General features: G+C 39.1%; 1 protein-coding gene across 4 annotated transcripts in view; it reads right to left on the bottom strand.

Moving 5' to 3' along the window:
- Positions 1–2,658: 2,658 nt before the first annotated feature.
- Positions 2,659–14,317, bottom strand: part of myt1b (myelin transcription factor 1b) — a 170,883-nt gene continuing 159,224 nt past the window's right edge. For 3 of the 4 annotated variants that reach the window (XM_052105813.1, XM_052105812.1, XM_052105815.1), the window contains 7 exons: positions 13,603–13,665; positions 12,772–12,855; positions 10,408–10,629; positions 9,327–9,418; positions 9,092–9,195; positions 8,008–8,151; positions 2,659–7,855 (listed from right to left, as the gene is read on the bottom strand). In XM_052105813.1, the coding sequence (XP_051961773.1) occupies positions 7,712–7,855; positions 8,008–8,151; positions 9,092–9,195; positions 9,327–9,418; positions 10,408–10,629; positions 12,772–12,855; positions 13,603–13,665 (853 nt within the window). In that variant the 3' untranslated portion in view covers positions 2,659–7,711. The remainder of the gene's footprint in view (positions 7,856–8,007; positions 8,152–9,091; positions 9,196–9,326; positions 9,419–10,407; positions 10,630–12,771; positions 12,856–13,602; positions 13,666–14,317) is intronic. The other variant, XM_052105816.1, reaches the window with a different exon arrangement.

Below are 14,317 nucleotides of genomic sequence, written 5' to 3'. Positions count from 1 at the left end.
TTATAGCCTCGGCTGGTGAGATCAATAGACATGTCACCAGCGTGTCGTCAGATTTCTTTTTCTGAAGAGCAGGGAACAAGGGTTTCACATGTAACCCGAGACGTTCCCTTTACAAAAAGCTTCACTATGATGCTGCGCTTTGCTAAGTGCTTTTGGGAACGCAATACCCACGCCGCCGCACTGGGGCTGTCCGGACCCCTATGGTTGTGAAGTGTGCTCACAAGAACGTGAGAGGTCTCAGACATGAGCTTGAGATGTCGACTCAAGGACGTAAGAGCCCGGAGTAGCATAAACATCTAAATCATAAAAGTTGACGAATGTGTGCGGAGAGGACCAGACTGCCGCATCACAAACTTGTTCAGATGTGAGCTTGAGATGTCGACTCAAGGACGTAAGAGTCCGGAGTAGCATGAACATCCAAACTATAAAATCTGATGAATGTGTGCGGAGAGGACCAGCCTGCCGCATCACAAACCTGCTGCAGAGGGACCCCGCATCACGAACTTGTTAAGGCATGAGCCTGCCATAAAAACTGATGAATGTGCGCATCACAAACCTGCTGCAGAGGGACCCCTCTAGCCAAGGCTTTAGAGGAGGCGACCCCTCTGGTGGACTGGGAGACAGGGGCAACGAGGAAGCGTGTCTTGTCCGTCTCACGCATATGACGTTCCAGAACCACAAGTATGGCCATCGCCTGCCCGAGTGACTGCGCTGTGGCCTTCGTGGCCCTGTGGGCGAGGTCGGTCTCTGAGCGCAGTTCCTGCAGTACGTTGGGATCAGGAATACCCACGTGCAGATCTTTGAGTGCTTGGCCTGGTGGACTTGCAGGAGGGCCGTGGCATGCAGTGCGGAAGCGGCCTGTCCGGTGGTGCTCTAGGCTTTGACGGCCAATGATGATGTCGTCCTACAGGCCTTGGAGGGTACAGGGCGACCCCGGCTGGTGGCGGCGTTCTTGGGGCATAGGTGGATCGCAACCGCCCTATCCACCTGGGGAATCGCTGTGTACCCGTAGGCCACTCCGCAGTCGAGGGTAGTGGGAGCGGATGAGCGAGGGGCTTTGTGATGAGTGGAGAGGGGTGCTCTCCATGCAGTCTTCAGGTCATCATGCACCTCTGGGAAGAAAGGGACCGGGCTGTGAGCTACATGCAGACCCAAGAAACCAATCATCCAGCCACGATGGCTGTGGGGAGGACAGAGGGTTCCAGTCCAGCCCCACGCTGGCAGCGGCCCGGGCAAGCATGTCGGACATCAGCCTGGGCATGCTGGCCTGAAAGCGGCAGACCAGACGAGTCATCCACGTCAGATGCCGGACCGCTCTCTGATGCAGTGGTGAGCTCATCCAGCTCGGGGGGCTTCAGAGGATAGGTAGGCTGGCTGTGAGGCAAGCCACTGTTGCCTCGAGCCTGGACGGAAGTCAACGAGCATGCCGGGGGGGCGGGTGGTTCGCGGGGGTTTACCCAGCGAAACCGAGCCTGCTGCCATCCCCAGATCGCCTCCATCGCAAGCCGCTTCATCCTCAATCCCGTTGGAAGGAGCAGCGACGTAGGGGGCGGCTGGAGTGGAGTTCCTTCTGTTGAAGGAAAGTCATGACCGCAACGTTGCCATGGTCATGTTCTCGCAGTGAGAACATGAACCATCCACAAACGCTGCCTCGGTGTGATCGCAGCCCAGACACACGAGACAGCGCCTGTGGCCGTCTGAAGCGGAGAGCACTCTACCGCATCCAGGAAATACACAGGGGCGGAAGGGCATCTTTATAAAGATGCATCCTGAATTTTCAACGTCAGCTGTGTATTGCTCTTTTATAGGAAAATATCTATTTCAGAGAAAATCACTCTTTTATTATAACTCTTTTAGTTTAGCGCTGTTGAATCGCCCAGGGGCAAACTGCACTGCCGTGCAGAGAAGGAGAAAGCCACTGAATTGCACCTTAGATCCAACAGCAGATCACCAGAGGTAAGAGGAACAGGTGTCTGTGACTCGCAGCTCGCTGCATACACGACCATCGGCTGCGAAGAACATTTCTGAATGAAACAGACGTATTTCCCCACCTTTATACCCGTATGTCTGGGCGCGGGACATGCAAATTCTGTCTGCCAACTTCTCATTGGCCTTTTTTCATAGATCAGAGGTATATTCGGCGCTCAAGAGAGACCCCTAGTGTCGCTTCTTCGACACAACGTCGAAGTGAGCGACAGACGGGAAACTAAATTATAGAAATAACACAAAAGGAAGTATGGGAGTTATGCAGTTACCAAAAATGTTAAACAAGTGAAAACTAGCTTCTATTTTAGATTCTTCAAAGTAGCTAGTCTGTGCCTTGATAACAGCTTTGCACACTTTGGCCATTGTCTCAAAAACATCATGAGGAAACCACTTGGAATCCTTTTCTCAAAATAGTTTAAACAGCCTTAAATTGTTCCCATATACGTATGTTGGGATCTTGTTGGCTCCTTTACCTTCACTCTCCAGCCAAACTCTTAAATTAAAATGAATAAATACAAGAAGTAATTTCAAGCATTTAAAACTTTAAGATTAAGCAATTAAAAACATGCGTTCAGGTCAGATGTGTCCAAACTTTTGACTTGTACCCATAGAGATAAAATTAAACACATGCAGACACACCATGTAGGAAGTGTAGACTCAGAAAGGTCACCATTATTTAATATTTATTTATGTTGTCCATGTATAACATTGAAATTAACGATTCCTCCACAAAACAAACATTATTGTTCTCTTTTAACACTGATATCAATGAGCACAGGTACAAGAGTACACAAACACGGTCACAAACCAAAACAAACTACACACTTCATTTCCAAAGTTACCTCGAATCACGCACAGCCATAGCTTGTCCTGCTCTACAAGAGAAACAAACAAACAAAAACCTAGCAAGGAAACCACAACAGCTACAAAAGTGCCAAAAACATGTAGTCTATCACTGTAGAAGTGCTTAGCATTTTTAGGGAGTACCATTTTTTTTTGTCATTTTCTTAAGGAGAATAATTTGTGGCTACAAAATCACCAGTAAAAATAGCTGATCTCTGTAAAAAAGGACACAAGAGGACAAGCCTTGGCCGTGGGTTTAAAATACATTTACTTGGAAATACTGTTTAATACAACAACACTGTTTTTTATTACAAATGTACAGAATCCCATTGTTGACAGAATAATGCCCTGTGCATAAATGCTTCATCTGCGATAAGTTAAATGATTATTTCAGATTCAATTAAATGACCCATCATACTGTTTCATACCTGAATCAGAATCACAGTTTCTGAAGTTTTTGGGAAGAACAGTTTGAGATATGTTGATCTACTTATTTAATATTGAAAAAAACAAACAATACCCATTTCAATATTATCTGCTCTTGGTGTTCACTGGTTTACTGTATTTATTACCTTTCCCTCCCTCCCAAAAAGGAAGGGGAAAAAAAAACGGAACAAAAGAAAAATAAGTTGTCGTCCTGAGTGGGATTTGAACCCAGTCCTTAAATGTAAACTCACCCTTTCCTGCAGCAAACACAAGTGAGAAAAGGCACACATGAGAAAACCACAGAGCTGTAAGCTACAGTACCTACAGAATGAGGGCCATTTTGGTTATATCAGCTTAATGGGACAAACAGTTCCATTCTAGCAATCTTTACGACTTGCTATTTAGCTGTAATTAAAGCTAAATGTCTTGCCTAAAAATATGATGATGAAGGAACCCATTTTATTTAACCTACAATTGGTACCAAAGCCTATCAAATCACGATAAGTCTTGGAAAGGCCAGACTCTCCAGTAATATGCTTACAAAGGTGCTAAATTAATCAGCTACTTTTAATCTTAAAAGTACAAACCCTTTTAAACCCTACAAACTTAATGTGACTTATTTGGTTTGATGGGCAGGGGATAGATGTACAGTTAACTTGCATTTGCAGGTGCTATACAGAAAACATGCTACATTACAAGGCAGATTCTGCAAACTCCATAACATTCATGCCTGCTCATCATCACCGACAATTTTAAGGAGCATGCACCAAGGAAAAATAATTCACACATGCTTTTTATACAGTGTCAGTAGTAATGAGCAGATATAAATGTTAATCTTCCATTATAATCCCTCAACGATGGTAGTAAGATAATGTGACATTAGTAGTGAGTATTCCCTCAATTCTATTAGAAGGAAGAACCATGTTGCAGTTAGTTACAAAGTATGCTTTCACAGATAGGATAGACAAGGTTGTATTGAAATTCAACTCACACATCTTTCCTGTGGTAAGGTTACACAGAACTAGGCGAATAAAATGACCTATGAAAATAGACAAAGATTTATGCAACTTGTGCCTCCTTCATTCTCAGCGAGTGTGTGTGAGGGCCAACCAATGACAGTTTCTCAGCAAGCACTACATTTGGTTGACATTTAACATAATTTTCTGTTTGAACTCAGGGCTTGATCCAAACTGTGCTGTTGCCAAGAGCTTTGACTGATCAGGTTTGATATGGTAGTATTGTAAGGGCTTTTGATTTGGTAACAAGACAAAAAGATGTCAGAAAAAAATGTATTCAGATAAGACAAGCCTTAATAAAGTGGCTCTTGGTGTTAAATTGAACATGGCAATGGCTGTTGAATCAACCCCTGCAGATGTGCATCAAAGGGCATTTGACATTTCAGACAGATTCACATTAAACAACAACAAACATGAAGAAGACATTTGCACATTTTCCTAATTCTTTTGGTGCAATGAATGGTTGTTTGCTAGCCAACAGTCATTTGTACCTTAAAACACACACACACACACACACACACACACACACACACACACACACACACACACACACACACACACACACACACACACACACAAAATAAACCTCTTTCGGCTGAAAGGTCATTAGTTGGCATTCAAGATTCTGAAAAGTGCACACGTGTTCTGTCCATCACAATATTGCTGCAAATTAACTACATGGCTGCTGTTTACCACTAACAAAATTACAGTTTTTAATAGAGGCACAATGTTCTTTTCACAAGCCGCTATTATGATTCATACAGATGTCATTGTGATGACTGGCATTTTACACACGTATCTAGTGTCTCGTGCCACTAGAACTGCACAACACCCTATAATACTAAAGACGGATCCACAGAGAACTTTCAGCACACTACAATGCATCTAAACAGGTACAGTCAATTAACACTATGACTAATCTTTTAACCTTGTCCTATTAATGTGGCTGACATACATAGAGAGGCCCAGTGAGTTTGGAAAATAGGAAACTCTACAAACATCATTGTATCCTTTAAAAATTTACATTTACATATTATAAAACACATTGAATCCTGCAACCACAGTAAACTGGGTCTTTATTTAGTTTTTTTATTCGTTTTTTATATTATTTAGTCTTCTATCGATAGTAGTACTCACAGCTTTTGGAAAGATATTGTTTCTTTTTAGCTATTATAAGAGAAAAGGAGTTAACAATTACACTGTAAAAATAGATGTATGTTTATATACTATATATAGTTCTCTTCTTTTTTTTCATTTTAAATACAGAATGAATATATTGTGTACATATGGTCATCACGGCAAAGGAATAAAGGCATCGGTAACAATCCCCACTTATGCCACGGTCACATGACCCAAGGGTAGTGTGGGTGGTGAATGGGCGGAGTCGGTAACGAAAGCACAGGTCAGTGGCACTTTGTGCATTGAAGAACTAAAAATCTAGTGTAAGGCTACACGGGTGTATGCTCGTCTGATACTAGTTGAGTAAGGACATTGTGGTTCAAGAGTTTATTTCAGGATGGTTGGTATTTGTCTCCCGTACCCCTCCCACCGCAAAAATTCCCACCCACTTCCCATTGCCAATAGGTCTATAAAGATAATACTTTTAGTAAGAAAGCTAAAATAATCCACTTGCAATTCTGGGGAGACATTTTTGGCCACTACAGAGTGCTTGAGGAGGCAAAAAAAACAAACAAACAGAAAATAAAAACAGTCAGCACGAGAAGACCCAGTTCCAGACTCTGTTTCCTCTTAATGAACTTCCTCTTCCTGTTGAGACATACGAGGAAAGAGTCAAAGCTCAATGTTCCACAGTACTGGAATTGCTGTTTTCACTTTACATTCCTATAAGAAGTAATGCTGGTATAAGGAGAAGCCTTAATAATCATCATATTTTAGTCTCTCATCCAAACATGTTTTTTGTCTTTATTTTTGTATCGCCAAAGTTTCTTCAAGACTACTAAGATTTCACAAACACACAGAGACGTTACAAAATAAATATACATTACAACCATATCACAGTTCATAATTTCATAAATATTAAATAAATAATAAATAGAGATGATAATTCTCCTTCAGCTGTAATTTGAAAATTAAAAAAAATAAATTGCGAATAGAGACAGATATATGTATACACACACAGGTAGGAAGATGGAGAGAGAGAAAGAGAGAGAATTTACAAAATAAAAAAAAAACATATCAAAACATTGTTGGTTAAAAATATTTGCACTTAAAATTTCTTTAAAAACTCTGTTGTGAAATGAAAATAAGTTACAAAAAAATCAGTGGTCGATTTTCTTTTCTCTTTCCAAATATTGATGTGGCACGTTCCTTGTCACATTTTCATGAACTTTTATAAACAGAAGGCCTGCACTTTTCCAGTGCGAGTATTTAAATAGGTGAATTCAAATAAATAATTCAGTTAAAATTTAATTATAACAAAATATAAATAAATTACAGTTAGAGCCTGGAAAAATTTAGTATAATTTATATATAAGTAACAATCCAACATCTTGTTTTTGGAGTTGAATTGACTAAAATGAAGTGCAACTCATTGTTCATAAGTAATAGATATGACTACATTGGGTAAATAGTCCTACAAGTACTACAAATAAAATGCTCCTGTATTTATCTAAAATAAAAGAACAAAGAGTAATAAATAAAAGGGCTTCTTTTTTGAGGCATGTGCACTGAGATCAAGAAAGTAGTGGTTCAACAGGAGAAATTTACAGATTCAACCACATGACGTTGTAGTGCTGGGATATGGTTGATATGTTTGTAGGATGCAAATTTCATTTACTTTCCAAATAGGAGAGAAAATGTGCATGTTTGTAGGACATCCTCTCAATTACCACAACTTTTCCTCCCAAAACTCATGTCTTCTTCTGGCAAAAGAAGGAAGGATGAGGAAACACTGCATATTTGTTATCTTCTTGGGCTTTACATTAGATTTGCAGATGCCTTGCCTTAATCAGTTATCACTTTTTCTTGAACGTTGCATTTGTTGTTCGAAAAGTAGCGTCCTCACAAATTCACCCAAAGCCTTGGCCTCACCTTTTGAATGAAGTTCTGGAAATCTTTCCTTCACTCCCAGCTTTTCCTTCTTCAAAAACATCTTCTTTAATGCAAACTTCTCACTGATTGAACGTAAAGACAACAAAAACTCTAAAGAAAATAAGGGTTGTGTCTCACTTCATAAATAAACTGAAGGATTTCCATCTGGTATCTTCCACCTTCCAATCCAGCAGCTTTTGTGGATTTTGGTCCTTATAGTAATATACATATTGTTTACCTCTTTTTTTTTTTTAATTGTCACAGAATGCTCTCTGTGATGAAGGCATAAATTGTTGTTCAAAAAAACCTGAATGCCCTTTTTGTGTGTCATTTATATGCTCTTCCCATGGCTCCATGCCTCTGTTTCTTTTCCACACCTCTCGGCTGAATCAGACCGTGATGCCTTTCACTGCCTTGTTGATGGTCTCCAGAAGGGCCTTGTTCTCTGGGTTCTGGTAGCAGTCCTTATTGGTGTACATGTCAGTTAGGGTGCTCACGTAGCTCTCGAAATTCTGCTCTGTGATTGGCTCCTGCTGAAATGCAAATTGGAAATTAGAGCTCTGGATTTGTAACAGTTTGTAATCTAGTGTGTCTAATTCATGGGGAATTCTAGAAAATAGAATTGACATTGGCAAATAGGAACTGATATTTTAGAGCATATTAGTGTGTTTGTTTAGTAACTCACCATGTGAGGCAGACGGACGCTGGCCAGGCTGTGTATAAGGGCTTGACTGAGTCCAGAGAGCTCCATAAACAAAGCCTCATTCTGTTCTTCAATTATCTTGTTCTCCTGCTCTATGTTCTTCAGGTTTTTCTCCATGGATGTTATCTACAAAATCGCAAAACAATTAAACATTTACATTCTTGAAGCAACAGCTGACATCTTGTTTCCTTCTAGAAATGCATGTTTGCCACATCAAAACTTCTTTCACAACTTTGATTGCAAGAAATCATTGGTCAATGAGATTTTGTATTAGAAAACCGGATTCTCCCTCAGTGTTTATAGTGGTTACAATCACCATATCACATGGCCCTGGTATTTCTGATTTAAATCTGTTTTGGAGAAAATTCCTAAAAACTATTTTTGTTTGGTCAAGTGTACAGTAAATCTACAGCACCTCCCTTTGTTTGTGAACAATGACATATGCTTGTATTTTTTACACTGAACACAAGCTTTTAAAGTAGCATTTCAATTGGAAAGTGTGCCAGCTATACAGTATGCCAGTGGTGATAACATTCTTTAATAGTAGATAAACAGTAACCTTCAGTTTGAGAGAAAAAAAAAAAACACTGATCATTGGAATATTTACACTTTGTTTCTGTTTGAAACAAATACAGAATCATGGTTTATAGTCTAAAACTAAAATATTCTGGAAAACAAAATCTAGATAATTTTATTTCAGAATACAAAAAAACTAAACAAAACCACACATATCTAGGGATCAGGTCTTTACAGAGACATGGGGATGATCTCTTTTGGCTTTTAAGCAACTGTTTTTTAGCCATTTAGTAATGCCCAGACAACCACCTAGCAATACCCAGCTACACCCTGGTAACCACCCAAAACTCCCTGACATTGCATAAATATAAACAAGTATCATAAAATGTAAAATCTTTTTTTTTTTTTTTTTTTTGGAGAATCCAAAAACATTTTGACCAAATACAATATTAAAATCAGTTTCACTTGTTTTTAACTCTTAAATGGGTCAACATCATAGGAGGGGTTAGAAGGTATAGACTGCAACATTTTGAACAGAGGTCTTGCTAACCTGTGTTTGAAGGTTGACCATATCTGCCTCCATTTCATTGTTGGATTCATTGAGCTCATTTATTTCTTTATTTAGTTGCTTGATGTCTTCATCATTGTCTAACACTGTAAAGAGAGAAAATGAAAAGACAAATTGTCATCTTCATTTCAAAGGGAGGGGGGGGGTATAAGAAAAGGATAAGAGTGATGTGGGATGAATGGAGACAGCAGTAAAAGAAAGAGAGAGAGGGTTTCACCATCATTGGCTCTGAACTTAGTGCTGAGATACTCTTCACCAGGGAACTTGGCTTTCTTCTTATTGAGGGAGGCTCTGGGGCAGCCTGAGAGACTGGTAGAAAACAGAATTCATCATCATTATCATCATCATCATCACTACATTTGAAGAAATGACCAAAGTTCAGCCAAGAAGCTCTATGTGGCACAAACTGGTTCTTTGACTTGAATCAGCTAGGCAATTTGCTCACTCACATGTGACATGTTAAAACAATTGGCTCGCATGGTGTAAGCTGATTTTTCCTTTGACTTGTAATCAGGTAGCCAATCAACTCGCATCTCTCTCCTTGTCTAATATTTAAATGGCTCAGTTTTGCAGATAAGCTGCTTTCTCTGCAGTGTGCTGAGGGTTTTTTTCTCTGAAATCTAACTCCATTTGCCTACAACGTGGTTTTTTGTTGTTGTTGTAATGTCTATATGTGCAGCAGCATCATACAGTACATGCTTGATGCAGCATGTCTTGCATTTTGTCTAATTGTGTAACAGCAGCAGCATGTCCATATACTTATGCATATGTATTTTCTAGCAGCACCAGCATAGCAGATCCAGACCGCCAAGACCAATATCCTATCAACATATCATACCAACATTTACATGCTAAATATTTCCAAGAGTTGTCATGACTAAGCATATTTTCCTAATGGGCATACCAGTAATGATTCAAATTAGACCAGTTCTCCTAAAAGTAAAGGTGTAATTCCTGCACCATTAGTGGCACCAAATTGCAAAAACAACAATAATGTTTCAAAACAGATTTCCCAATCAATATCCCCTCTGCCATTGTGTGGGGAGAAAAAGGTACTCCCAGTCCAAACGCCAATTTGGTTAAGACAAAAGTTGAAATGTTGGTCATTCTAACAATCAGATCAAAGTTTTAAAAATGCCACAGGGTTTAAATCTTTTCAGAAGGCAACCTGAGCCAAAATGGCTTACTAACTGTATCTGCTCATTAAACTGGGACAGGTGACATTTTTTAACACCTTTAAAAATAAAACTGTTTTTCAAATGCCAATCAATCCCCCTTATTTTCTACTCTTTAAGTACCTGCGGTGGGTGAGAAAGCTGCCGTTGGCGTGTCCTGATCCATCACACCCTGGAGTGGGGCAGGTGGGACCCTCTGTCTTAAACGCCTTCCAGGAGAATGGAGAACCATTCAGCAAACCCTCTTTCTGCTGCCTGGCCGCCAGCGGGCATCCATATGCACTGCGGTGCGTGGCATACTTCCCACTGATATGACCCAGGCTGTCACAACCTGGCACTGGGCATCTTTGAGAGCAGAAGAGGGGTGGAAAAGATGTTGGAGGGAATGAAACCGATATATAGAGTTTTGTTATAGAGTGTGAAAATTACATCTTTTGACTGTAAAGCAATAGCATATATCCCAACAGAAATATCACCTTGTTATTTTGTAATCATTTGTCTCACTCACATCTATATATTCTATATATTATTTTTCACTCCATTTTATAAGGAGAGCATTATTTAGGTACAGTTGTCAGAAATTTACAAACACCTTAGCTAAATACATTTAAACTCAATTCCTGACATTGAATCATAGAAAACATTCCCTGTCTTAGATCAGTTAGGATCACTACTTTATTTTAAGAATGTGAAATGTCAGAATAATAGTAGAGAGAATTATTTAGTTCAGCTTTTATTTCTTTCATCACATTTCCAGTGGGTCAGAAGTTTACATACGCTTTGTTAGTATTTGGTAGCATTGCCTTTATATTGTTTAACTTGGGTCAAATATTTTGGGAAGCCTTCCACAAGCCTCACGCAATACGTTTTTTGAATTTTGGACCATTCCTCCAGACAGAACTTGTGTAACTGAGTCAGGTTTGTAGGCCTCCTTGCTCGCATTGCTTTTTCAGTTCTGCCCACAAATTTTCTATGTGATTGAGGTCAGGGCTTTGTGATGGCCACTGCAATACCTTGACTTTGTTGTCCTTTTTCAACAACTTTAGAGGTATGCTTGGGGTCATTGTCCATTTGGAAGACCCATTTGTGACCGAGCGTTAACTTCCTGGCTGATGTCTTGAGATGTTGCTTTAATATATCCACATGATTTTCCTTCCTCATGATGCCATCTATTTTGTAAAGTGCACCAGTCCCTCCTGCAGCAAAACACCCAAATTACGTTCATCTCTAGGAGACAGAATGAGTCTCATGGTGTTTATACTTGTGTACTGTTGTTTGTACAGATGAATGTGGTACCTTCAGGCATTTTGAAATTGCTCCCAAGGATGAACCAGACTTGTGGAGGTCTACAATTATTTTTATCTGAGGTCTTAGCTGATTTATTTTGATTTTCCCATGTCAAGCAAAGAAGGTAGGCCTTAAGGTACACCTCCAATTAACGCCAATTAGCCTATCAATAGATAATTAGCTAATTGAGTAAAGGCTTGACATAATTTTCTGGAATCTTACAAGCTGCTTCAGGGCACAGTTAACTTAGTGTATGTAAACTTCTGACCCACTGGAATTGTGATAGTCAATTAAAAGTAAAACAATCTGTCTGTAAATAATTGTTGGAAAAATTACTTATGTCATGGACAAAGAACATGTCCTAAATGACTTGCAATAACTATAGTTTGCTAATATTAAATCTGTGGAGTGGGTAAAACATTTGTTTTAATGACTTCAACCTAAGTGTATGTAAACGTCTGACTTCAGCTGTACATTATTTGCCCAACATTAACTGTGAATATAAAAACACATTGAAATAAACTGAAAAGAAAGATTTTTACACATTGGGAGCTTGAGTGCTACCATATGTGGCTGCTCTTTAACTGTATTGAAATTGTGGGGATAAAAATCTCCTACATTTTGACAGTCAAAAAAACAAACAAAAACAATACAAAAACTGACTAACAAAAATATGCACAAATGCTTTAAAATAAAGTGTGTATTTCAATACCTCATGAACCATCTGGTCTGTAATATATTGTTCAGTTTTATACTATTCCTCAGCAGTGCAGCTGGGTGTCTTTATCTTCTCGCTTTTAGATGTAGTAAAATGAATTGAAATAAAAAGCGTTTTTAATGTTACTTAGCAAGTTCCTTGAGCTGTACTCCATGCACTGATTCATAAGCTCATGTCAAGCGAGTGAGTTATTTGGAAGGTTGCCAAGGTGATATTTAACAAGGTAGAACACAAGCAATATTTTCAGATGTGGTAGGCTAACATCACAAGTGATTCTAGCTGTAAATGCTTGATTAAATCACAACTTCCATCTGGTTGGAGAGAGGTTTCTAAACTGCATTACGCTGTTGTAAAATGACTGTGTGGTTTGAGAAACCTATTATCCAACATTTGATCACAGCCCACCTAAAAGTGTTTCTTTTTTACCATAAAGTAGCATAAAAGAAAGGGGGAAAAGCCTCAGCTTTCTATGCAGTACGAACTTTAAGAGCTCGGAGTCCTCCTTGTCGTCCTTGATGGGAGTTGTTTTTATTCCACCTTTCTTGGCCCGTGGACACCCAGACAAACTGAAAACAGAGAGTACGTAGCTCATGATCAGAGGAGCCAGCACTATGTCATAAGATGGTCCACCACCTTAATTAAAGAGTCTATTGACCCAAAGCAAAGTAGGAGAAACCAAGCTCAAATAGTACAACTAAAAACCCAACAATCAGAGGTTAAGCATACACCATATTCTAACCAGGTGTGACGTGACAGGCCTCTATAGCATCACGTAATTTTTCTGTTGTAAATGAAAGCAAAATGATGCATAATGTGACAAAAAAAAAATCAAAGCTGATCAGAACATGTTTTATTTTTAATATAAGTAAAATTATGTGGAGAGAGATTTGGATCAATAAGATTTGATTTGACGGTGGGTCAGGTAAAGTAACACAGCACATTATTATACAGTATAAGAAGTAGAAATCAATCAAGTTACCAACTAAATGTCTTTTCACATGTCATGTCTGGCTGGGACGAAAACTCAATTTCAAAATGTAAAGGATTTGTCAATTATCTCTTGATGCTTCATTTGTGTCGTGCCAGGTTATAAAATGGTGTTGGTGGAGAAGGGAAGACATAAGCAAGATTATACTGTAGAACATAAGGCAGTAACAAAAGTACACAATCTGGGATCTGTTTCCTATTTCCTACTCAATAAAAGGGATGCATTACAAATGCAGTGTTGTGTCTAATATACAACTAGCACTAAACTTCTCTGTCCTCTGTATGTATTGTTGTGTAAATGGGAAGGGTTGTTTCATGGGCCATACCTTCTATGAGATGCGTAGTTGCCCGTGATATGCCCTGAACCATCACATCCTGGGGTTGGACATCTGAGAAAGTAAGGTCAAAGGTTAAATGTGAGAGGTTTGAAGTGCGCTCTGGGGGGGTTCAAACTTCTAAATGTTATAGCTGCACTACGGAACAATGGGCTCTCTATCGGCTTCTATGGTTGAAACCAAAAATTGCAAGCAACTTATTCGAGTTGTGATTCAGCACTGCTCTTCTGTGCAGATGAATCTCATTGTCTGAGGTCACCTGCTTAGCCTGTGATCACTCTAAGATGTTAAGCAGAGCCGAAGTCATAACGTGCTTTTCATGTTGATATTATATTATTATTTGTTTAAAAATGTATAACTGTAATATTACTTGCTTTGAGGAAGATAAACACCACTCTTAATTACATATTTTAATATGACTACTCTTTAATGTTTGTATTGCACTACAGATATCAATTAAAGAGGTGAAACTAGTGATATGGCTAATAAGAGTTCAACAGAAGACCTTTCATTTAACTTAAATTATTTTTATATTACAATCTACATCTAATAATGGGGTTGAAATATACATGAAAATAATATGCAGAGTACAATATAACAATTACCAAATTTTCTTTAATACAGTAAAAACAAAACTTAAAAACACATTGTGATCTGTAAACACACAAGTAATTTAAAATTCATTAAAGCATGACAACCAATATGA

The sequence above is a fragment of the Xyrauchen texanus genome, chromosome 35, assembly GCF_025860055.1.
Source record: "Xyrauchen texanus isolate HMW12.3.18 chromosome 35, RBS_HiC_50CHRs, whole genome shotgun sequence".
NCBI lineage: Eukaryota > Metazoa > Chordata > Actinopteri > Cypriniformes > Catostomidae > Xyrauchen > Xyrauchen texanus.
Note: the sequence above shows the minus strand (reverse complement) of the source record. Positions and strands in the feature narration are given on the sequence as shown.